The 24477-nt window shown below is 42.4% G+C and overlaps 1 protein-coding gene across 1 annotated transcript in view; it reads left to right on the top strand.

Moving 5' to 3' along the window:
• LOC138967991 (uncharacterized) overlaps nucleotides 1-24477 on the top strand; it is a 137391-nt gene that overhangs the window by 51459 nt on the left and 61455 nt on the right. The window contains exons 34-51 of the mRNA XM_070340552.1: nucleotides 2602-2724; nucleotides 3959-4014; nucleotides 4441-4534; nucleotides 7841-7928; nucleotides 8508-8628; nucleotides 10826-10907; nucleotides 11375-11500; nucleotides 12060-12118; nucleotides 13377-13490; nucleotides 13870-14057; nucleotides 14525-14583; nucleotides 14861-14972; nucleotides 15584-15775; nucleotides 16474-16694; nucleotides 17071-17484; nucleotides 19227-19590; nucleotides 21548-21654; nucleotides 23847-23970. Of these exons, the coding sequence (XP_070196653.1) occupies nucleotides 2602-2724; nucleotides 3959-4014; nucleotides 4441-4534; nucleotides 7841-7928; nucleotides 8508-8628; nucleotides 10826-10907; nucleotides 11375-11500; nucleotides 12060-12118; nucleotides 13377-13490; nucleotides 13870-14057; nucleotides 14525-14583; nucleotides 14861-14972; nucleotides 15584-15775; nucleotides 16474-16694; nucleotides 17071-17484; nucleotides 19227-19590; nucleotides 21548-21654; nucleotides 23847-23970 (2644 nt within the window). The remainder of the gene's footprint in view (nucleotides 1-2601; nucleotides 2725-3958; nucleotides 4015-4440; nucleotides 4535-7840; nucleotides 7929-8507; nucleotides 8629-10825; nucleotides 10908-11374; nucleotides 11501-12059; nucleotides 12119-13376; nucleotides 13491-13869; nucleotides 14058-14524; nucleotides 14584-14860; nucleotides 14973-15583; nucleotides 15776-16473; nucleotides 16695-17070; nucleotides 17485-19226; nucleotides 19591-21547; nucleotides 21655-23846; nucleotides 23971-24477) is intronic.

The raw sequence follows: 24477 nt of genomic DNA, 5'->3' as shown, positions 1-24477 counted from the left end.
GAATACGATGATGGGGAGGGACCAGCGTCAGAGTGACTGCATGATGACCCTCTTGATTTTGCAAATGATTTGAACAGCTTTTATTCCAGATTCGATGTCGGCAGTTATAAGGAAGAATGAGATAAGTTATGTGATTCTCTAGCACCATGTCCAGTTCAGTTTGAGGAAAAGGATGTCATAAAATGTTTTTCACGTATTAATGCAAGTAAGGCACCAGGCCCAGATGGTTTAGGCGGACGTGTTTTGAAAGTGTGTGCTGATCAGCTTGGTTCAGTTTTTACTCAGCTGTTTCAGCTCTTTCTCGATGTACATTTTATGCCTCGTTCCTGGAAAACTTCCACTATAACACCTGTACCCAAGAAACCAAACGCAAAAGAACTAAATGATTTTCGCCCTGTGGCACTGACTTCTGTTGTAGCGAAATGTATGGAGAGGCTTGTTTGTAACAAGCTCACTGAGTCTGTGGCAGATCGCATGGACCCCCTTCAGTTCGCATATAGGGCAAAGAGAGGCGTCGAAGATGCTACACTCACGCTTATCAACATGATTGTCAGCCATTTAGATACAGCAGGGAACACGGTTAGAGTTCTTTTTATGGATTTTTCATCAGCCTTTAATACGATTCAGCCCCATATACTTATCCAGAGGTTAGTCCAGTTAGATGTGAACAATAATTTGATTTTCTGGATCAGGGAGTTCCTATGCGATCGGCCACAACGTGTCAGCCTCAGCAACCGTTTGTTTGGTCATTCTGTGCTTTCAGACGAAGTTGTTTTAAACACCGGGGCCCCACAAGGTTGTGTTCTCTCTCCTGTCCTTTTTTCCATTTACACAAACAACATGCTTTTAAATGATCCAGTTCTAGCCCTCATTAAATATGCAGACGACATGGCCCTCGTTGGGCGTCTGAAGGACGACGAAACTTTGTCAAAGTATTTTACCCAAGTTGATCTTCTGAATGAATGGTTCAAGTCCAGTTTCTTGCAGTTGAATGTAGGCAAAACAAAAGAAATGATTTTTGGAGGAAAGAGTGATAATTGTGGTCCCCAAAAAGTGAGAATAAGCGACAAGGAAGTTGAACTTGTGGAAACCTTCAAATATCTTGGGGTTTCAATTGACAATAAGCTGACTTTTAGTGATCATGTTCATGCTGTTTATAAGAAAGCTCAGCAGCGACTTTTCTTCTCAGGAAGCTTAAATATTTTAATGTCAATCAAAGTGTTATGGAACTTGTGTATCGCAGTTTGATTGAAAGCATACTGACTTTTAACATTGTGACATGGTATGGTACCACAAATGTTAAAAACAAAGCTAAACTCCACCGCATTGTTGCGACGGCTAGCAAGCTTGTTGGGCAACCCCAACGACAGCTGACCAGTCTCTACGAAGCTGCCATTAAGCGGAAAGCTCTCAAAATTGTCCGTGATCCGATCCATCCTCTCAACCCCTGTTTCGAAATTCTCCCTTCAGGTAAACGTTATAAGGTCCCTTTGGCACGCAAAAACCAGTTTAAAAAGTCATTCCTGCCTTCTGCAGTCACCATTTTAAATTCTTCTCGCATCACGTAGAGGCTGGTCGGCTGGGAAAAAACAAACAATACGTACATGTGAAGGTGTGTGGGAAATATTTGTAATGTGATTACTCGGCTGTGAAACCCAACTCCTGTGATATGAGAGGGTAAATTTACATAGTGCAATATCATATTTGATTGTATCCCTTTTATGTTTTATGTTTTATGTGTGTCGTCCCATACAATTGTTGTTATAATCGTTTACAGGCAGACAGGGTGTGCCGAAGAAAAATTTCCATTTTTATGTAATATTTTAATGGACAATAAAGTGCTGTTATTGTTATTGTTATTGTTAAATCAGATGAACAGGGTTATGTTTGGGTCAATGCTTGAAACGTTTTTGAAGCTGGAGGTTTCAATATACTTATGAGGCACATTAATATTCTGTATTTGGTTGCTCAGGTTGAAGGGATGAGGGGGGGGGGTAGTTTTTGTATAATGAAATAGTTTCAAAGATCTGTACTTGTTTTGCATGTATGTATTGGATGCGCAGAATCAGCAAGAAAGATAAAGCCTTATGAGTTGCAGAGCACCTAAATCTGTGGCAGTGGTAGATTATTTTATTTGTGAATGGTAACCACAAAAGCAAAAGTAAAATATCTGAAGACCCTGCAGGTTATATTCAGTCACGTAAGCAAGTGGCCACTTTGAATCCTGTAGTGCAAGTATCAAATAACAAGAAAGTTTAACTTCTGAAACGCTTTATCATAGACATTGAGAAACATAATTTACAAGTACATGGACTCAGTGGTCTTTGTAATGGATGGACATACAAACAACGATGGGACAATCAAAAGAAAAAGAACTTAGCTCAGTCAGATGTTGACTCTTCAATATCAAGACAGGGAGAGTCAAAGACGAAAAGAATGTGAATGATTCTTTTTGTCTGTAATCAAACGTTCCAATAACTCGCCTTTCTTTTTTTCTCTCTTTTTTTCCATATTTGTTTATGCTAGCAGTCTACATGTTTTACATTCTTGTGATATAACTGATGTGAGTACATGTAATCATGAAACTGATTGTGCTTTCAGGTATACACGACCAGCAAGCTGAGAATACCAGCGGGAGGGTTCCACCCGTTTGTCGGCATGCACTCGGTAGGCGAGGCGGTCAAGCTGCTACAGAAGGAACCATGGGAACCCAAAGAGGACGAGGTAATAACCAACGTGCTTTGAAGGGATATTGTTAACCCATACTGAATTTTTCACTTTTTTTTAACTTTTTCGACTCACATTAGTTATTGAGTCATAAGAATATGAGCAGTGTTTGTCTGTAGATAGTGCCCGCTGAAGAAAAATTAACTTTAAGGCTTTCTCTGACATTTGTGAAGTAAAAGCTTTGAAACTTTCTGCACTCCCAGGGATCTATGACCTTCAAACATGGTAAAAGTGTGTGGAGCTGAATTAGGTTAAGCATACTTTTGCTTGGTAGCTGCGACGGGCGCAGGGGCGTGGCGGTAAGACGTCGGCCTCCTAATCGGGAGGTCGTGAGTTCGAATCCCGGTTGCTGCCGCCTGATGGGTTAAGAGTGGAGATTTTTCCAATCTCCCAGGTCAACTTAAGTGCAGACCTGCTAGTGACATAACCCCCTTCGTGTGTACACGCAAGCACAAGACCAAGTGCGCACAGAAAAGATCCTTTAATCCATGTCAGAGTTCGGTGGGTTATAGAAACACGAAAATACCCAGCATGCCTCCTCCGAAATCGGTGTATGCTGCCAGAATGGCGGGGTAAAAACGGTCATACTGGTAAAAATCCACTCGTGCTAAAAACATGAGTGAACGTGGGAGTCTAAGCCCATGAACAAAGAAGAAGAAGCTTGGTAGCTGCCACATCTTGAGGCCAGAAACTGTCAGAACTCTACATGATTTACTGTCTATGCAAAGTTGCTTGACAGTCTGTTACTAGAAAAATATATTTTGGTAACATTTGGCACATTGATCTTATTTTGATCTCTCTTCACACCTTTTCCATGTTTCATACCTGCTAGGAGGGGTGAAAGGTGGATATCTTGAAATGTGGCCTTTTCAGTTCAGACTTAGGAGAGAGGTGACCGCCCTGAAGCGCATTCACTCACTTTGATTTGATTAATTACCATTCTTGTGGTGCGTTCTTAAGCAAGTTGTGCCGTGTGCGTCTATAAGGTACAGTGGGTTCCCCAGATTCTTCACATTTTTTAGAAACTCCCCCGAAAATGGTCAGATCAATAGTAAATGTATCCCTTTAAATGTTGTACTCTGTTTATAAACCAGATTACTGGTCTAAAGGTTTTAGCTTAAATCAGTAGTTCCTTGGAAGCAGTGCAAATATGTTTTATGTAAAGCAAGCCAGACCTGGCAGCTTCATTCCTTTAATTCTACTTGAAGCATTTTTATTTGTATTCTGCCAGACTCGGAGCCTTCCGAGTGCTTTTGACTGCTACAAGTACGGAAACCTGTGGATAAGGTACACATGAATTAATATTTTTAATTTTTATTTATCAGCTGTGTAAAAGTTACTCTGTGTGTGCATCCGCATGTGGCACGTTATGTGTTTGTTTTTTCTTTAAGAATGCAATCTTGCTCTTCAAACTTTTTAAATGTTATTGAGTGCATCATGTTCTGACACACAATCTTGACAAAATAGTGTGTGTGTGTGTGTGTGTGTGTGTGTGTGTGTGTGTGTGTGTGTGTGTGTGTGTGAGTGTGTGTGTGTGTGTTATGTGCAAGTTAGAGTATGTGTGTTCATGCGTACGTATATGGGCACATGAGTGTGTGTGCTTAAATCTCAATTTGTTACTGTGCGTGCGTGCTTGCTATTTGTGTGTGTGTGTGCACATGTATGCAAGTGTGTGTTTATCAAGCATTTAACTTGACTTCTGTGTGGTGTCAGCCCTGGTCACAAGGTGAACCTGGTGAAGGTTCGGAGCAAGCTGACGGGATGGATCATGTTGTTCAACCCCAGCAGAAATGTGGTCGGCTACAAGGTAATAGCCATTGAACATGCATATCTGTGTACAGTGGAAACCCCCCTTTTAAGACATAAAAAAAATCTTGAGATAATCAGGTCTTAACAAGAGGCGAAGCCTTCAAGGCTCACGTAAGAAATCGACAAACAGTAACACAAACTCAATCACTCCGTCACACATACACACACACAGTAAGCATAGGTGACACGGTGCAAGAGTGCGAGACACTAGATCTAGATCTGTCTGTCTGTAGCCTACTTACGGGGACACGACTGCCAGATGGCCAGATCAACACTGCGCTTTCAACAGCGCTTCCTCGCGCAGACACTGGAAACACGCTGTGCAGATTAACCTGTAGAAAATCTCCTTCGTATCTTCTTTATCTATTTTTCTGGAGCTACGAAACCGAACAATGTGAAATCGTCTTCTCCGAATCGGCGAACTGCAGCTCGGTGATAACTGTATCTATACCACAATCCTTCACGCGATCTGACCTAACCTTGACCTGACCTGGTCTACATACCACACACAACACAAACCAGTCAGCTGTTTTTACCCCCCCCACCACCCGTTTTCTTTGGATACACACTTTAACAGGGTTGTGATCGCTACTTTTTAAAAAGTAGCCGCTACTTCTCCGCTACTTTAGTAAAATTTGTAGCCGCTACATTTCCGCTACTTTTTTACACAAAGTAGCCGCTACTTTTCCGCTACTTTTCAAAAAGTAGCCGCTACTTTTTCCGCTACTTTTAACTCCACACAAGCAGTAAACACAGAACAAGAAATCAAAGTCAGAATACATTTTATTTACAAAAATCTTCACTAAAAAACAAAAGTTAAAACGATCACGCAGAGCAGATTGTTTATCACATCTTTCACACCTTTCCGCCATTGTATTTGATGAGGACTTTGGCCTCAAAATTACTGTCTGTTACTCTGCCCCTGTTAGGGGTCAGGATCAGTCCTGCGGCGCTGAACAGCCGTTCAACCGCAGCAGAGCTGGGCAGAGTTGTGTTTTTCCACACAAGAACACTTTCGCAGGAGCGCAACCCAACAAGCATTTAAATAAAAACTTGTCTTCCTTCTCGATGAAAGCAAAGCTTGCTAAAAAATTATCCAAAAAACTCGGTAATACACGTCCGGCTGCCATCGTTTGCTCTTGAGAATGAAGTGTGAACTGAGTGTGAATGATCGATCGATCATTGAGTAGGCCTATCGCGATTCAAAACAATGTAACTTCCGGTGTAACTTCCGGTGAGTATTCGCCGAAAACACTCGTTAGCAGCTCATAAATCTGTGACCACGCGATCAACACAAATATCCCTAAAAGATTACACATGTAGCGGAATTTGTAGCGCAAAATCGCTATTCGCTACAAAAAAAATAAGTAGCGCCGCTACTATTTCGCTACTTTTACAACTTTCGAAAAAAAAAGTAGTTTACCGCTATTCGCTACTTTTTTTTGTAGCGGCGCTACATTTTGTAGCGGAAAGTTCCGCTACATCACAACCCTGCACTTTAACTACATACGTGCCGTCAAAATGTTGATCATTGCTTCAATACTTTGAAGCTGTTGCTTGAATAATAACCAGGTAAAATTAGTATTTCGGTGTTCAGTCAAATGTTAAAGTTTCTACCACAGACATACATACATACGCACGCACGCACGCACGCACAGACAGACAAAAGTCAGCATCGCATAGGCTACACTTACGTGAGCCAAAAAGGAGGAAGTCTTAAAATGGTAAATTTACAAAGGCTCTGAACAGACAGTCTGAGAAAAGAGGGTCTTAAAAGGGAGGGAGTCTTAAATTAGGGGGGGGGGGGGGTGTCTTGAAAGGGCCCCGGGGATTCCACTGTATATGTGTTTATGATGGGTATGATTGGGTGGATGGTGGTGTTAAGGAAAGATAGAATGTGATGCAGGGTGGGTTTTGTCGTTTAACCCCAGCAGAATTGTTGCTGGCAAAGAGGCAATAGTGATTAAGTGTACATGCATATTTGTGTACAGTGGAACACTCATTTTAAGACACCCCCGGGGATGTAGCTCAGTCGGTAGCGCGCTGGATTTGTATCCCGTTGGCCGCTGTCAGCGTGAGTTCGTCCCCACATTCGGCGAGAGATTTATTTCTCAGAGTCAACTTTGTGTGCAGACTCTCCTCGGTGTCCGAACACCCCCAGTGTGTACACGCAAGCACAAGACCAAGTGCGCATGAAAAAGATCCTGTAATCCATGTCAGAGTTCGGTGGGTTATAGAAACACGAAAATGCTTCCTCCGAAAATGGCGTATGGCTGCCTAAATGGCGGGGTAAAAAACGGTCATACACGTAAAATACCACTCGTTCAAAAAACACGAGTGTACGTGTGAGTTGCAGCCCACGAACGCAGTAGAAGAAGAAGAAGAAGAAGAAGACACCCCCCCCCCCCCACCCCTCTTTCCTGATTTTAGAACCTCCCCCACCCCCTTCTCAGACCTTGCTCTTTTCGACTTTTGTTTTTCGTGACTTAATTTAGGCCTAAAAAAAAATATAGGTGTGGTTACGGTAACCCGACCTACCCTATTTTTAGGGGCCGACCCCATAACTTTTTATTACATTTGTCAAAACACAAACACAAAAAACAAGAAAACGAGTGCAGAAAATGCAATGAAAGCGAAAGCGCCCGAGTCGCACACTTATTTCCCTGTCAAGTAGGTTTAATTTGTACACATTAGAAAAAAAAGTTTAAAAAAAAAAAGTGATTGCCTTCCTTCCTACCCTATTTTTTTGGGATATGTTACCGTAACCACACCTATTTTTTTGTTTGGCCTTACCTCCGTTTTAAGACTCGATCCTACCTTTCAGGATCTGATTTTGTTTGTCAGATTTCTCAAGGTCTTTAAAAGGAGGTAATCCACTGTGTGTGTTTTTTATGAAAGGTATACTTCATGGCTATAGGAGGATTGTTGTGCTAAGTAAAGAAAATGATACAATCTTTGGATTGGCTTTGTTGTAAAATTACATGTGAATGGATGGATAATGGGTTTTGGGTTTTGAGTGTCGCAAACATCCAGTTGTTTGATGTTTGTTACAAAATAAATTTCTTATAATTGTGAAATTGTTGGTTACTTTCTCCATATCCTGTTGCCAGTGTTTTCATCACATAATGTTTAATTATATATGTACATATATGAATATATATATAACTGTATTTCCAAGCAGCAATTCAGCGGCATTCTCATTCTGAATTTATAAACATTAATATGAATAAACATGGGTAAACTGCATTCAGAGTGATATTTTTTAGTGTTGAAATGTGGAGCATCGGTTTTACTTTGCACCTAGGTGGAGCCACTGACGATGAAGGGCAACATGGGGTCACTCAAACCAGGGGAGAGTTTCACATTTTTCATGCAGATCAATGCAGTTGAGAGTAAGAAGTTATTTTCTTCATTGTTTTTTTTATTGATTTTCTTGAATGAATGCTAAATGTATGTACTAAACAGCATGACAGTCAGTTTTTGGAATTTGCACTATCTCAGTCCAAGTATTGTGCGGCTTATATGCTGTTTGCGCCTTTTGAGAGAATAAAATATGTTTTGTTGTATTTTTTTTTAAAATAATAATGATAATAATAATGAGGATATTTATATGGCGCAAATTCTGATACAGTTGTAAGCGCCTCACAAAAACATACATAAATGAATTATTCTGTACACAATTCAAAATCAAATAATAAAAATCATTGAAAGAAACTAATACATTTTACAAAGTTTTCAATGCACATTCATGAATTTTAAAATACAAAGCACACAAGTAAAGATAGTTATTGTACATGAATAGCTCAGCCACTATCGCTTGATGGGGCTGTGCTTTATGTGCTGTATATCCTTGAATGCTGTAGATTCACTTTGCTCAAGACTCAAGACTTTATCGTGTTCAACGGTCGTTTGGGGGGCATAATTCCAGTAGCTGTAATTTATCTCTGTGCCTGTCTCTCCATTGTGATCAGTGCCAGATGACGAGAAACTGACAGTTAAGTGGCTGCAGCTGGACTCTGGGCGTGAGTACACAGAGGACGACCTGACTATCATCCTGCAGAGTGCCACCTCCGAGAGTCTCTTGGTGCACAGGTAGGAGCAAGTGTCTTCTGCAAGTGCCAGCTTCTGTGGTTCTGCTCTACAGTAACCAACCCCCCACCCACCCCCCTTTTAAGACCTAAAAATTTCTAAGAAAACGAGGTCATTGAAAAGTTAAAATGGACTCTGAAAAGAAGGACATTCAACCAAAAAAGATAATGATAAATAAAGTTTGTTTGTTCGTTCATGGGCTGAAACTCCCACGGCTTTTACGTGTATGACCGTTTTTACCCCGCCATTTAGGCAGCCATACGCCGCTTTCGGAGGAAGCATGCTGGGTATTTTCGTGTTTCTATAACCCACCGAACTCTGACATGGATTACAGGATCTTTTTCGTGCGCACTTGGTCTTGTGCTTGCGTGTACACTTGGGGGTGTTCGGACACCGAGGAGAGTCTGCACACAAAGTTGACTCTGAGAAATAAATCTCTCGCCTAACGTAGGGACGAACTCACGCTGACAGCGGCCAACTGGATACAAATCCAGCGCACTACGGACTGAGCTATACATCCCCGCCCATCACGAACATTCGACCTAGACACAATCATTTGTCGTAGTAAGCGTAGACATCCGGTCTGCTCCCCGCCTAATGGCCGATGTCTTCCGTCTTCGGGGGACTACGTGGGTTTAAATTTGGAGTGGTCCTTCTCCTAGAGGAGTTTCCTTGCAGGGATAGTGAGCCTCCTCTGCCCTCGTTTTAATTTTGGAGTGATCTTCTCCTAGGACAGCTGCCTTCCAGGGTTGACGAGCCTGTCCTGCCCGGCTATTTAACCCATAGTTGGGGGTTGGTTCGTGGGCACCAGGGCGTATCCACACGCCGGTGGGCCTGCATGCCACACGTCTAGGGGCCAACCTCCTCCGAGTCCTTGTAGTTCAGCCTGGGGCCTTTCGGTACCCAGTTCACGCCTGTCGCCACGATGGAGGCACTACAAAGGGCTTGCTGTGGAGAGGTTATGTACTGGCAGGAGAGACTGACGCAAGCTGCTCTCTTTTCGCGTTGTCCTGAAAAGGACGGTGCTAGCCAGCGGTGAGGGCTGAAAGCGAGATCCCCGCCCATAAATAAAGTGATACACAAAATAATTGAACAGAAGAAGAAAAAAAAGTCTTTAAAAAAAAAGTCTTAAAACATTGGTAACTTAATTTACATAGATTTAATTAACAATATCTGGCAGGCACAGTCTTCAGTTGGGGGGGGAGGTACTTTAAATTGGGCAATCTGTTGCAGTTGTAGTTCGTTGCATCCACAGGCATTACATTCAGGATTATGCTTTTGAAGCAACGTGATGACAAGTTTGATGACTTTCAGCGATGAGAAACATTGAATTGTGATGTGAGGAGTCAAAAATGTTGCACTTTTGTACTTTTTTTCTTGGTGAAAAGATCACCATCTTTCTGGTACATTTTAACTTTTTGTTTGTTTGTTTGTTTGCTTAACGCCCAGCCGACCACGAAGGGTCATATCAGGTTGGTGCTGCTTTGACATTTAACGTGCGCAACACAAGACAGAAGTCGCAGCACCGGCTTCATGTCTCACCCAGTCACATTATTCTGACACCGGACCAACCAGTCCTAGCACTAACCCTTATGCCAGACGCCAGGCGGAGCAGCCACTAGATTGCCAATTTTAAAGTCTTAGGTATGACCCGGCCGGGGTTCGAACCCACGACCTCCCGATCACGGGGCGGACGCCTTACCACTAGGCCAACCGTGCCGGTCATTTTAACTTGATTGTTTGTATTTAATGTGGCCTGATACAATACATGATAGATAAGATAACTTATCTGATAAAGAGTTCATGTGTGTACTAGAGTCTTGTCATGTAAGCAACTGTCTTTACACCCCCGGTATAGGGGTGTGTATAGGTTTCGGTCGATGTGTTTGTTTGTTTGTTTGTTTGTTTGTGTGTTTGTGTTCGCATATAGATCTCAAGAATGAACGGACCGATCGTCACCAAACTTGGTGAACAGGTTCTATACATTCCTGAGACGGTCCTTACAAAAATTGGGACCAGTCAAACACACGGTTAGGGAGTTATTGGTGGATTAAAATTATACAAGGACTTATAGAGGGACATCTTAATGGTCAAAGGGAAATAACCATTCTCACTCAGTCACTGCCACCAACTGAGAAGGTTATTTCCCTTTGACGGGGGTGTTTTTCCTACCTCGGAGGAATTTCTTGTTTATTTTCAGATTGACGCTGAAAGTCTTCAACACACAACTGACTGATGTCACATTGTTGACAAGAGCATCTGACTCGGAGCCAGATCGAAATGTATGTTAGCACAGTTTCCATATTTTGTGTTTGACATTAAGCTATTGCAAAAAGATACCCGAAACAGATAGACTGAACACACGTTCCAAAATGTAAAATAAGAAAAATAAAAAAGGGTAATTTTTATAGAATGTTGACAGACATTTTTTTTTGTGCTTGTCAATCAGACATTCACATTAACAGTTTGTCAATTAATTTGTAAATATTAATTAATTAAATTAAATGTCAAATAATTTGTAAATATGATTCTTGTTCGTTGATAGTATCCATTTTAGTTTTCATATGTATTGATTCTAGCTGATTCATACTTGTATGTTTGTTTTTTTAAAGTGTAAAAAGCAAGGTTTTTGGCAAGACTGGCTCTGAGAATGGTTATATTGATTTCTTTGTTACTGTCAGATGAAACTATGGTATTCAAAAGGCTAAGGCTGTGGATAAAACGATATTTGTCTTCTTTCTTATACCAGGCCCGCTATAAACTGGAAGTGTTCAAAAACGGCATCTCAGTGGATAGATACTGGCTGAAATCTGGCAGTTACAGCTGTGTGCTACCCATGGCAACCTTCGCCATTCTCACCTATCCCAAGTTCCCAGTGAGTTGCTAGGTGTTCGCTTTGCCTGTTTTGTCTTTAGAGGCAGGTATTTCCTGCGTGTCTGTCTGTCTGTCTGTCTGTCTGTCTGTCTGTCTGTCTGTCTGTCTGTCTGTCTGTCTGTCTGTCTGCCTGCCTGTCTGTCTGTCTGCCTGTCTGTACTTTTGTGAGTGTCTATAAATTTGTGTGTGTGTGTGTCTGTTTTTGCGTAGATGGATTGGAATTACCCCTACCCCTGCCTTCTATGTAAACTTGCGAATATTCGTCTTAGCATATAACCACTTTAAGTCCCAAGTAGACTCTAGTTCTGGGGACAGAAAAAACAAGTTAGCATAGCAAATTTCCGTCTGTGTCTGTAGGTTTGTGTATGCTGTGTTTATTTCTGTTTGTTTGTTATATATGCTTTATGACTTTACACCTGCTATTTACTAGCAGACCCATGCACTCTTCAACATTATCTGAATAAATCATTTCCAACATTTCAAAGATTTATGTGAGAGTAAACTTACATCTTCAGTGTGGAATACCCAAAAATGGATGTGTTTTTTTCTTCCATTTTCAGACCCTTGACAGGCCAAACACAATGCAAAGAGGGATGAGGCTGGTGGCTGAGATATCCAAGTGAGTTGCAAAGCTTATTACAGTTGAACCTGCTCTGGCGACCCCTCTCTTAATGGTTGCCCACAGCAACCATCCTAAAGGATCCATGCCAAGTTTATTTGCTATTTCAGCTTTCCATAATGACCATGCATCTCTCTATGACGATTACTTTTATTCGATCCCCTGTGTGATGGTCACGGACAGATTCAAGTAATTTGTCTTTCGCGTTTCAAAGTTCACAACTTGTTGTAGCACTCGCGTGCTGCGTGTTTGTTTGCTAAGAAGGTCAGCGATTGTGCTTGCCATCCTATACATACCAGTCACATATAACCAGCATGGAGCCTGGTTTCCACAGTAGAGAGCACTCAGTTATGATGGCAAGTGAAACAACCAAATATGCCAATGCACTGTGTAGTATAAATAGTGAAAATATGTCAGCCAGATGATGAATTTCTAGATACAAACACTTTTGTTTCTGGTATTATGAGGTTTAAATCGGTGAGATTCAGGACTTGTCTGTTTCGACTAGTGATAGACTGAAAATGTCTGGCTGACACTGTAATAGTATGGTGTTTGGTGTTTATATTCAGAGGCTATCGTAGGGTCACACTCTCGGCCACATCAGTATAACATCAGACGAATGTCTATCACAAAGTTTATTCATTAAAGTATAGAGCATAAGATATACGCAGCATACAGTAACAGAGCTGAGCACAGAGTGAAACTCTTTAGCATAAGGATGCTGTGCTGGAACAAGTTTAGGGTGCACAATGTACTCTTATTTTAACTGATGATACCAGACTGTGGGAAGAGGTCTGAGAGATAACAGTTAGGAGAGGCTGGGTGGTGGCATAGTTGATAGTACTTACAGACACCACCCATGGAAGATAATGATAAATGGGTTGAAAATGTGGCCAAGACAGTTAAACAAATCTTGCATCTGTTTGGTCTCTTTTTCTGTGTGTTTTGTTTGTGTAACCGAGTGCCGAAACACCACAATCACCTTTGGAGGCAAAGTCCAATCAAACAGGATTGAGAATTTTAGAGCTTATTTCTAAGCCCTATAAAAACTGTTATGCATTCGCAAAGGAATCCATGAACATACAGAGAGACAAAAGCCGCCAGACCCCATCACAAACAGAACTTCAAAGACGAACAACTCTGCAGAGTCTGCTGTGAAGGGCGACGGTAGTCTTCCTGTCACATTTGGTTATGTGTCCAGTTTCAATTTCGGCTTTGCTTGTTCCCTTCTTTTTGTAAACATGAATTTTTTTTTCAGGGACATGTATGCTGAGTGTGTGGTGGTCAGCATCTCTGCGAACGGCAAGATGGTCACACTGGAGTATTCCCCAGCTGGTGAAGAGAACAACTCCCAGCTTGAACTACCCATTGAGTAAGTGTTGGGTTTTGATTTGTTCTGTGTGTGTGTGTGTGTGTTTTAATGTGTGCGTGTTCATGTTTGTGTGTGTGTTTTAATGTGTTCATGTGTGTGTGTGTGTGTGTGTGTGTTTGTTTGTGTGTGTGAGTGTTTTAATGTGTGCGTGTGTGTGTGCATGTTCATATGTGTGTGTGTGTGTGGGAAGGTGTGTATGTGCTTATGTGCATGCATGCATGCATGCATGCTTGCTTGTGCAAAGCAAAAGCACATTTGTGTATATGTGAGCAGGAGAGAGTGTCATGTATGTGAGAAATATTGTTGCATTTGCGTGTCCACATCATGGCATGCCATTCAACCATGTGGGTGCAACTCTATGTGAGAATTTGTGTTCCAGTTCTCCCAAGATCCAGCTGAAGGAGATTCCCTATGAGACAATCGTGCGGGCCAAGCCGCCAGACATGCCGAAGGACGCTACTGATGGCAAGGCCCCTGAAGCCGCTGGTGATGCACCCCCAGAGACAGAGAAACAGAATGAGACAGAGGTGCAGGCTGCACTGGAGATTCTGGGATACAGTCCTAGAGGTTCGTACTTTGTATATTTGTGCATTTGGTCATTCAGTCGTTCACTTTCTAGGATCATCATCAGTCCCCTGACTGGAACAGTCATCAGGGGAACATAAGGGATGAGGAGGCAGAGACCCTTCTCCAGGCTATTCTGTTTGCAGGTGGTCGACAGGAGGTCAGGGAAGGCTCCCCTAGAGCGTCCTTTGCTCGCAGGTTTTACTGTATGAGCAACTTTTACATGTGTTTTCTTTGCTTTAAACCATGAACACGGAATTAAACTGCTGATATTTTGGACACTACATATTCCCTTAAAACATACAAGAAGCATGTGAAGTATATGATATGTAACTGATGAGTTAAGTTTTTGTGCACCCTTTTTGTCTGGCACTAGCTAAATTGTCATATTTCTGTTTCAGTTACTTTCATTGTGTGTGTGTTCTGTGAAGAATGCAATGTGAATTGCAATGGATGTTTTTCTTTTTCAGGAAACATTTCCTCTGCAAAGCATGCCTACATGTTCGTCCCTTTTCATCTGCTGTCAGAGGTAATTTATCTGTGCATGTGTGTGTGTGTGCGTGTGTGTGTGTGTGTGTGTGTGTGTGTGTGTGTGTGTGTGTGTGCATTGGCGTGTATGTGTATACGTGTGCGTGTGTGTGTGAGTGTATGTGTGTGCGTGAGTGTGTGTGTGTGTTACAGTTACTGATGTGCATGTGCAAATGCTTGACGTCACTATGAGAGCATGTGTCTGCATAACTAAAGAGAGAGAGAAAAAGAGAGAGAAACAGCAGCAGTTTTAGCAAGTAAAATGCATATAAACTCTTTCTGTGTGGAACCAGGCAAGCCAGCAGGCTATCAAGGCGCTGGACTCGAACTGGCTGAGAAACTCCTTGCAGTCTGTGGCTGTTTGCAGCAAGATACCCACCCGGCTAACAGGTCAGTCACTCTTTCTGATTGACTGTCCGTCTGGCTGTCCATGTGTCTGTCTGACTGACTCCGTATGTTTTATTGAGTGTGTAATTATTGTTGTGTTCCTGGGTACAGTGGAACCCCCCTCTCAAGACCCCCCCCCCCCCCTCAGTTTAAGACTCCCTCCCTTTTAAGACCCTGTTTTCTCTGATTTTATGTGTATAACCTCTGTAAATTTACCCCATTTTAAGACTCCCCTCTTTTTAAGACCTGATTTTCTGAAATTGTTGAGGTCCTAAATGGGGGTTCCACTGTATTCAGCGGTCAGGCTTGGAGGGCTGTACAATCTGTACTTGTAACAGATTGATGTTTTGTTTTACAAAAGAGAAAGAAAGAATCTGTCTGTAATGAATTTAATATTCTTTCACCCCTTTATTACCACAACAATATTTTTATTTTTATTTTGCTGGTGTACATACTTTTTGCTCTGTTTAATGATTCTTAAGGTAGAGATGTGTGTTTGTGTCTGTGCATGTGTGTGTGTGGGCATATTTACAGTGCTTTAAATCAATGCGTAAGTAATCTGTTTCTGTTTTTAATGAGTAAGATAGAATAAGTCGTCTGTTTAATTCTTGCAGTGCAAGAACTTCAGATTGTCAACGTGTCGCGCAAGCCGAGCACCTGGGTGAATGGTAACAACGCGTTCAGGACACGCATTGGAGAAACGTTTGCGTACCTGCCATCAGGCCTGGACTTCAGCAAACTCTGCTATCCAAGCATTCCCGCCATCTTCAACGACATTGAGGTGCACCGACTGTGCATGCTGTCTGGTCAGTTTAGTTTACATCACTTTTTCTTCTTCATTGTCGCCATCTTCCTCTTATTCCTATTCTCCTTCATTGTCTTTGGTGTCATCCTCCTCCTCCTCTTCCTTTTATTTTTTCAACTCCTGACTTCTCCTCATCACTTTTCTTTTCTTTATCACATTCTGTGTGTTTGTGTGTGCATGCGTGTGTGTGCATGTGTGTGTGTGTGTTTGTGTATGCAAATGAGTACAAAAGGAGAAAGAATGGAATTGGCCTCTTTCTGAGGAGTTGCACCATTGCTGGCTTTCTCAGCCTCTGCTTGTCAAGAATCGTTACCTGCTATTTTGAAACTTTGGGGACTTGAGAGAGTGAGATCATTGGTAGCTCATGGGATCAGTTACCAGTGCAATATGAATGGAGGCATAGACAGGTATTATGAATTGATAATGTTGGACAAAACATAAGAATTAGGAGTACGAGTACAGATACAGCTTAGCTACTTGTATGGTCGAGTTGATCTTGATATATTGAGTAGCCAAAGCATTACTGAACTAAGTTTTTTTTTCTTTTAATTGTTGCGTTATTTGTATGTCTGTCCACTGAAAGACCAACAGGTCAACTTACTTTTGACCTTTTCATTTTATTTATAATCAACAGTTTCATAAACTTAAATATTTTTTCTTTGATTCAGAGATTGAGAGGTTTAAGATTGAATCTTTCAGACCAGAAACAGATCACAGGGTGGGAAGAGAAGAACATCGACGAGCCGATCCATTTTGTGGACATACCCCCTATCAAGCCGTCCAGTCCCCTGTCGGATGAGCTGATGTTCGGCTCAATGCTGAGTGGTTGGACCTACACTGCTCTCATTGCCAAGAAGCTGCTGCTGCCCATGTGTGACAACATTTTCAGCGGTGGTAAACCTTCCCTTCCTCGCCAGCAGGTTAGACGGCTGTTTAGCATTGTTTGTCTATTTGGTGTGTGCGTGGGGGGGGGGGGGGGGGGGGTTAGTGTGTGTGTGAGGGGACGTGGGTTTAGTGTGTGTGTGTATGTGCATGCATGTTTGTGTTTTCCCAACCTGATGAAATGAACAACACAAATTTGGCATTGCCCATTGAGTATTTGTTTTGCTGTGCGTACTCCATGTTTGTGTGTGTTTGTGCGTGTGTGTGTATTCCCAGACAAGTATAAAGAACAACGCAACTGGAAACGCCCATTCAGTCGGTATTTGATTTGCTCTGTGTGAGACTGCATGCAGAGTGCTCATTGTCTGTATATGTTTATGCTAAACCTGCAGTTTTTTTAATTGTTCTCCCCAGCTGGAGTCGGCCATGACAACACTGCTGTCAGTGTACGCCTCGCTGTGCCACATCTTTGCCGAGCCGTGCGGGGGCCTGGAGTACGAGCTGGCCATGGAGGAAGGCACGCAAATGGTCAACAGTGCCATCACCCACGATGACCAGCACACCAAATCCACCACCACCTCCGCCCAGGTGAAGGACCCCCACTGTCTCTTCAAGAGGCGCTTCTACATGGCCAGCAAGACCTGCTACACGGTGGTGTGCAAGGCTCATCTCTTTGCCATCGAGCCTGTCTTGGTGGCTGAGGCAGCCAGCGTCTTCAGCCTGGATTACTTTGAGCCCTATGGCGAGACCATCAACGCCTTTGACCGCGCTCTGCATGAGCTGACTGCTCTGCCGAACAACTTTTTTGCCAAGTTTCAAAACCTCCAGGTGAGTTTTAAAAGGTTGAACAGAGTAGATGGATCATTTCTTGTAATAAGCTGAAAAGATTGGATGGATAATTTCTGACAACAAAGTGCAGATCGGTTGACGTCTTCCATATTCCAGATGACTTTCAGTACGACTTTCGCCTTTGTGTGTATTTTGTTAGTTTGCTTAACGCCCAGTCCACCACGAAGGGTGATATCAGGGCAGTGCTGCTTTGACATTTAACGTGCGCCACACACAAGACAGAACCAGTCCTAGCACTAACCCCATAATGCCAGACGCCAGGCGGAGCAGCCACTAGATTGCCAATTTTAAAGTCTTAGGAATGACCTGGCCGGGGTTCGAACCCACGACCTCCCACTCACTGGGCGGACGCCTAACCACTAGGCCACCGTGTTGCGGTCTTTGTGTATATGGTGTCAATTATGGATAAAAGGATCAATAACTAAATGGCCGTGAGTCTTCTTCTTCTTCTTCTTCGTTCGTGGGCTGAAACTCCCACGTACACTCGTGTTTTTGCACGGGTGGAATTTTACGTGTATGACCGTTTTTACCCCGCCATTTAGGCAGCCATACGCCGCTTTCGGAGGAAACATGCTGGGTATTTTCGTGTTTCTATAACCCACCGAACTCTGACATGGATTACAGGATCTTTTACGTGCGCACTTGGTCTTGTGCTTGCGTGTACACACGAAGGGGGATAAGCCACTAGCAGGTCTGCACATAAGTTGACCTGGGAGATCGGAAAAATCTCCACACTTAACCCACCAGGCGGCCGCGGCCGGGATTCGAACCCTCGACCTTCCGATTAGGAGGCTGACGTCTTACCACCACGCCACAGCGCCCGTCGCCGTGAGTCTTAAATTAGGGGGTCTTTAATTGCCCAAGGTTGGGAATTTGTCCGTCTTTTTCTTCTTCTTCTTCTTCTTTGTTCATGGGCTGAAACTCCCCAAGTTCACTCATGTTTTGCACGAGTGGGTTTTTGAGTCACTTGAGAAAATGTGACTCTATGTAATCGGTCAGTGTTAGTCTGTCCGGCCGGCCGGCCGGCCGTCCGGCCGGCCGGCCGTAGACACCACCTTAACGTTGGACTTTTCTTGGAAACTATCAAAGCGATCGGGCTCATATTTTGTTTAGTCGTGACCTCCAATGACCTCTACACTTTAACGATGGTTTCGTTGACCTTTGACCTTTTTCAAGGTCACAGGTCAGCGTCAAAGGAAAAATTAGACATTTTATATCTTTGACAAAGTTCATCGGATGTGATTGAAACTTTGTAGGATTATTCTTTACATCAAAGTATTTACATCTGTAGCCTTTTACGAACGTTATCAGAAAAACAAGGGAGATAACTAGCCTTTTCTGTTCGGCAACACACAACTTAACGTTGGGCTTTTCTCGGAAACTATAAAAGTGACCGGGCTCAAATTTTATGTGAACGTGACTCCCAGTGACCTCTACACTTTGACGTCTGCTTTGGTGACCTTTGACCTTTTTCAAGGTCACAGGTATGCTTCAGGTATGCATTGTGTTGTGAATAGCAATTTCTTCCTGTCCATCTGATGCCTCATATAATATTCAGAACTGCGAAAGTGACTCGATCGAGCGTTTGCTCTTCTTGTTACCTGTATGACCGTTTTTACCCCGCCATTCAGGCAGCCATACTCCGCTTTCGGGGGACGGGAATTTGTCTTGACATTGCGGTAAGAAACATTCACACCAGCCATGTTCACTGTGTCCACCAGGTGCTGATACTGCAAGAGTGCGACAAGCTCAAGGAACTCCCCCCCAACATCTCCACCTGTCATCAGCTGGAGAAGGTCGTCATCAAGGACAGTGCCATCGCCACTCTCTCCGCCGACATCTTCCAGATCGAGGACCTCATGGTCTTGGAGCTCCACAACCTTCCCCTCCGAGCACTCCCGAGCAGCTTCCCCACATCCAGCTGGCTGAGCAAGTTGACGCTGAGAGGCCTTCAGTTGCGGGAGGTGCCGTCTGCATTGGGCAACCTGACGGAGCTGGTGGAGCTGGACCTCAACTACAATGCTCTGACCAACCTGCCCATGGAGCTCAGCAAGCTGCAGCACCTCAGGGTTCTGCACCTGTGTGGTCAGTGTGTGTGAGTGTGTGTGTGTGTGTGTGTGTGTGAGTGTGTGTGTGTGTGTGTGTGTGTGTGTGTGTGTGTGTGTGTGTGTGAGCTGGACCTCAACTACAACGCACTGACCGACCTGCCCATGGAGCTCAGCAAGCTGCAACACCTCAGGGTTCTGCATCTGTGTGGTCAGTGTCTGTGTGTGTGAGGGGGGTTGGTTTTTGAGTCACTTGAGAAAAAGTGACTCTATGTAATTGGTCAGTGTTAGTCTGTCCGGCCAGCCGTCCGGCCGGCCGTCCGTAGACACCACCTTAACGTTGGACTTTTCTCGGAAACTATCAAAGCGATCGGGCTCATATTTTGTTTAGTCGTGACCTCCAATGACCTCTACACTTTAACGATGGTTTCGTTGACCTTTGACCTTTTTCAAGGTCACAGGTCAGCGTCAAAGGAAAAATTAGACATTTTATATCTTTGACAAACTTTTCTCGGAAACTATCAAAGCGATCGGGCTCATATTTTGTTTAGTCGTGACCTCCAATGACCTCTACACTTTAACGATGGTTTCGTTGACCTTTGACCTTTTTCAAGGTCACAGGTCAGCGTCAAAGGAAAAATTAGACATTTTATATCTTTGACAAAGTTCATCGGATGTGATTGAAACTTTGTAGGATTATTCTTTACATCAAAGTATTTACATCTGTAGCCTTTTACGAACGTTATCAGAAAAACAAGGGAGATAACTAGCCTTTTCTGTTCGGCAACACACAACTTAACGTTGGGCTTTTCTCGGAAACTATAAAAGTGACCGGGCTCAAATTTTATGTGAACGTGACTCATTGTGTTGTGAATAGCAATTTCTTCCTGTCCATCTGATGCCTCATATAATATTCAGAACTGCGAAAGTGACTCGATCGAGCGTTTGCTCTTCTTGTTAAATTTTAATGTCCCCTCAGCAGATGCTAGCTGCTATTCGAGACCGGTGTGAGGGGGGGGGGGTTGGATGAGTGGGGTGAGTGTGTGTGTGAGTTGGTGGGGGTGAGTGTTTGTGGGGGGTGAGTTATGGTGTGTGTGTGTGTGTGTGTGTGTGTGTGGCAGGTTGAGGGTTGTGATGTGGGGGGATATGGTGTGTCATTATTGGGTTGTATATTCATTTACATGGAGCTTGGTAACCTCCAGCACCTTGGAACTTTTCACCTGTGTGCTTCTGCTAGGGATAGGGTGTTTGGGTTATCAGAAGGAGTTCACTGAGATGTGTGCTGTAGCATACACTCATAGTTATTCAGGGTTTAGCCTGGAAGAAAAAGACGATGGGACATTTGTCCCCCTCAACCAAATTCTGATGGGACATTACATAGTCGAAGGCAAAACGCTCAAAGCAGGCTAGGCGTTCCGAAAATGCTTTTGTCGAAAGATGCAAAATACTGCTATTTAGTGCCATATGTTGATATGAGAATTTGCCAGTGTATCCGGTTAGTGTGTGTGTGTGTGTTTGTCTGTGTTTCGATCGATATCGCTTCTGTTGACAGTTTCCACAGAGGTAATCGCGCAAGCACAGATAGTTCGCAGAATTGGTTGAATACTAATGAATTACATTTTAAAAGCAAATCACATTGCATTTTACAAACTCGCAAGTTGCTCGGCTTGGTGCGCGTTTTTGCCTAGCTCATTCTGAACATTGTACTCCCGTGAAAAGTGTACATGGGGTGGTGCAGTGGTACGTAATCTCAGTGCGCCCTTTCATGCACTGAAGGCAATTCCAGTTGGACATTTTGAGATGTCATGCGCCAATGGCGCAAGGCGCACTAGTAAATGAAACCCTGGTTATTAGGGGCACTTCACTAGGATGTGTGTTGGAGCATACATAGTTATCAGGGGGAGTTCAACAGGATTCATGTGTCCAGTTCGAGTAAGAACTGCTTTGCTTTTCAAATAAATGTTCCAACTTCTGATTATATATTTATGTATATGCAGGTATGCCGTGGCTGACAATGGAAGGCAGTCAGAGTAGTCTCCCTCTGGACAAGTACTCGGCTTGGTTTGAAGAGCACAGATACCTGAAAACATTTCTGGAACAAGAGGTGAATATGAATCCATTAGCTAAAACCAAAAGCAAAAAGAGAGATCTGTGTGCATGTTGCTTTGTTTCTAGACCTTTGCCCCTTTTCTTCTGACAGCTTTGTAAAATTCTAGATGATATACATGCAGTTGTTGTCTGCTAATGTTTAAAAAAAACATTTCAAAGGCTAAACTAGAAGTGTGAATTTTATGCCTAACTCGTGGGTGAATGAAGCTATGCCTGAAGTGGGAATTAGGGCTGTTTGATAACTTTCAGCAAGTATAGCGCTGGAAGGAAATGACAGTCTGATGTAAGGATGAGTAACAATCAACTCATGGTGTATATAGACGGCTCTGAGGATTTTTCAGGCAGAGTTTTTGTACCCCCTATGCACCCATGCTAACTGCTTTGTAATGCTTTTCGTCCTTCCATTAGAGTGTTGACTGATTTTGTAAAAATTTTCAGCATGATGTTTGCTTATGTCCTTGTTGCTTACCACCTGTTTCTTACCTCTTCCCCCCCCCCCCCCCCATCCCCCCACAACCACACTGAATACCCTTACATTCTGAATTAATTATGTTCATGTCTACATGTTTTGCTTGCTGAAATAGACCAATGAAGTTGCAGATTTATTCCTTAGATTTAAAGCATTACTCCACACAATAATGGTGCTAAATGTTTGCACATACATTGAACAATGTGCAGGACATCCTCTCCCTGCTTACAAAAAACCAACAAGAAAAAACAAGTTAGACGAGGAACACATTTTTTTTAATTTTTTACCTCACTTTATCTAAGTTTTATCTCACTTTCTTAACATGGCGCTGCACATTCTTGTTAATTCTTCATTATACCAATCTTTGTCACTGTTCTTTGATAATTTGTAGACAGGATCTTTTCTACTCTGGATAAAGGTAACCATGGAGTAAAAACTAACAAAATAAGTATCACCTAATTATGTGTATAAAAATTGGAAATTTTTTTGTTCCCTGCCTATCAGTTGCCTGGTAACTAATAAATGCATTAAAAGGTTTAACCACTGCAAGATTTGTTGTTTGCTAATGAAGTTTCATTTGCTTTGTTGTCTGGGTTTTTTTTTAAAAGGGATGTTTTGGTTGTTATGAGTTTTATATGTGCGAATCCTTTTGTTTCCATGCACTCTTATTGGTATCTTGGTTTTTCTCTTCAAAAGAGTCTGAAAGATTGATTGAGTTCATGTACAAAAAAAAGTTCAGTGAATGGTGTCCTGTAAAGATCCAAAGCTTATATTTTACCAACATGAATTATGTGAGCAGAAAGAAATCAGAAAGTAATTTATTGAAACTTTAGTACATTGCAAATCATTGCTTTCAAAACAATTTAGCCCTACTGCTCTCACAGAACAAAAGTTGACAAGATTTGTTAAACTTCATAGGAGATGACACATACTTTTGAGACACATACACTCATTCTTAACATTCATTCTTTATCTACATGTATGTATGTTTTCATACCCATTTACATTACTCTCTGACTTACACATTCACTCAACCATTCAGTGAATGCACTTTAATTCTGGATAACAATGTGCTTAAAAAGCACATGTATACACTACATGCAAAAGTATCTACTAAAACATGTATTTGTGATGTAATATGGAATTACTGTAGCTGTTTGTAACATCAACCCTGTTACAACGTATCAGTTTTCTGTTAATTAGAGAGAGAGAGAGAGAAAACAGAAATACATTCAAATTTTCTGTGTGTACAGAAATAGGAACATTTACCCTTTTCTGAAATAAATTTGGACTTTAGATATGTACGGAAGTTCTTCATGATGCAAGCGGTAACTGTCATTGTGATTTGAGAACAGATCAGTTGAAGTTACAATGATCGATCTCTCTATTGATAAAAGTAGAAATCATTGCTAAGTTTTCATTTATATGGTACCAATTAAATTTCATGTATCTTTCACATCCCCATCAATGAAAATGTATAACCTATTTTTAATGACCCCTGGATTCAAGACGTTTCCCTTTATTGACCTTGATTTTTCTGATTTTCTGTTGATAGTTAACCTCTGTAAAGACGTTACTTCCATTTTGAGACTCTCTCTCTTTATCAAGACCTAATTTTCTCAAATTTTGGACGTCATAAATAAGGGGTTTGATTGCAATGTACTTGGGGAGTGCTTAGAATACCAATCAATAACACAAGTTTTTATACTGACTTGCAGAAAATTCTGAAGCTCTTCCATGATTTTGACACCAACAAGAACGGGATGCTAGACGCAGACGAGATTGCTGCTCTCAACGTTCACTTGTTTTGGGATGTCCCCCGCATTGGATCCAAGGATATCAGTGAGTTATCCTTGATAGTGTTGGTCGTTCTGATAGACAATAGAGATGTGATAAAAGGCATGAATATTTGCTTTCGATGCAGATATTCCTGAAAATATATCCTGCTTATCAGGCTGCAGTGTTTGTGTGAATGTGTGTGTGCAGGCATGTTTGTTGTCTGATGAGCGTGTGTGTGTTTGTGTGTGTGTGTGTGTGTGTTTGTGTGTGGACGGTTGTTTGTTGTCTGACTAGCTAGCTGCTTATTGTCTGTTTGTTTCCCTGTTCAGGTTAATATGTGTGTGATGGTGGCAGCCAAAAAGGTACCTATCTCTGAATTTTTATTGAGCACAAAAAATACACGACATGATTTTGTGCGTACAGATTCACATTTCTTTCTTCTCCTCTTTCTTCTGTGTTCGTGGGCTGCAACTCCCACGTTCACACATGGGCAGGAGTGGGCTTTTTCGTGTACGACCATCGGACAGTCATACTCTGGGTTTTTTGGGTAACACACACTTACACTCTTCA

Source organism: Littorina saxatilis, linkage group LG6, assembly GCF_037325665.1.
Source record: "Littorina saxatilis isolate snail1 linkage group LG6, US_GU_Lsax_2.0, whole genome shotgun sequence".
In the NCBI taxonomy this organism is placed as follows: Eukaryota; Metazoa; Mollusca; class Gastropoda; order Littorinimorpha; family Littorinidae; genus Littorina; species Littorina saxatilis.
This window is presented reverse-complemented; position numbering and strand designations above follow the sequence as displayed.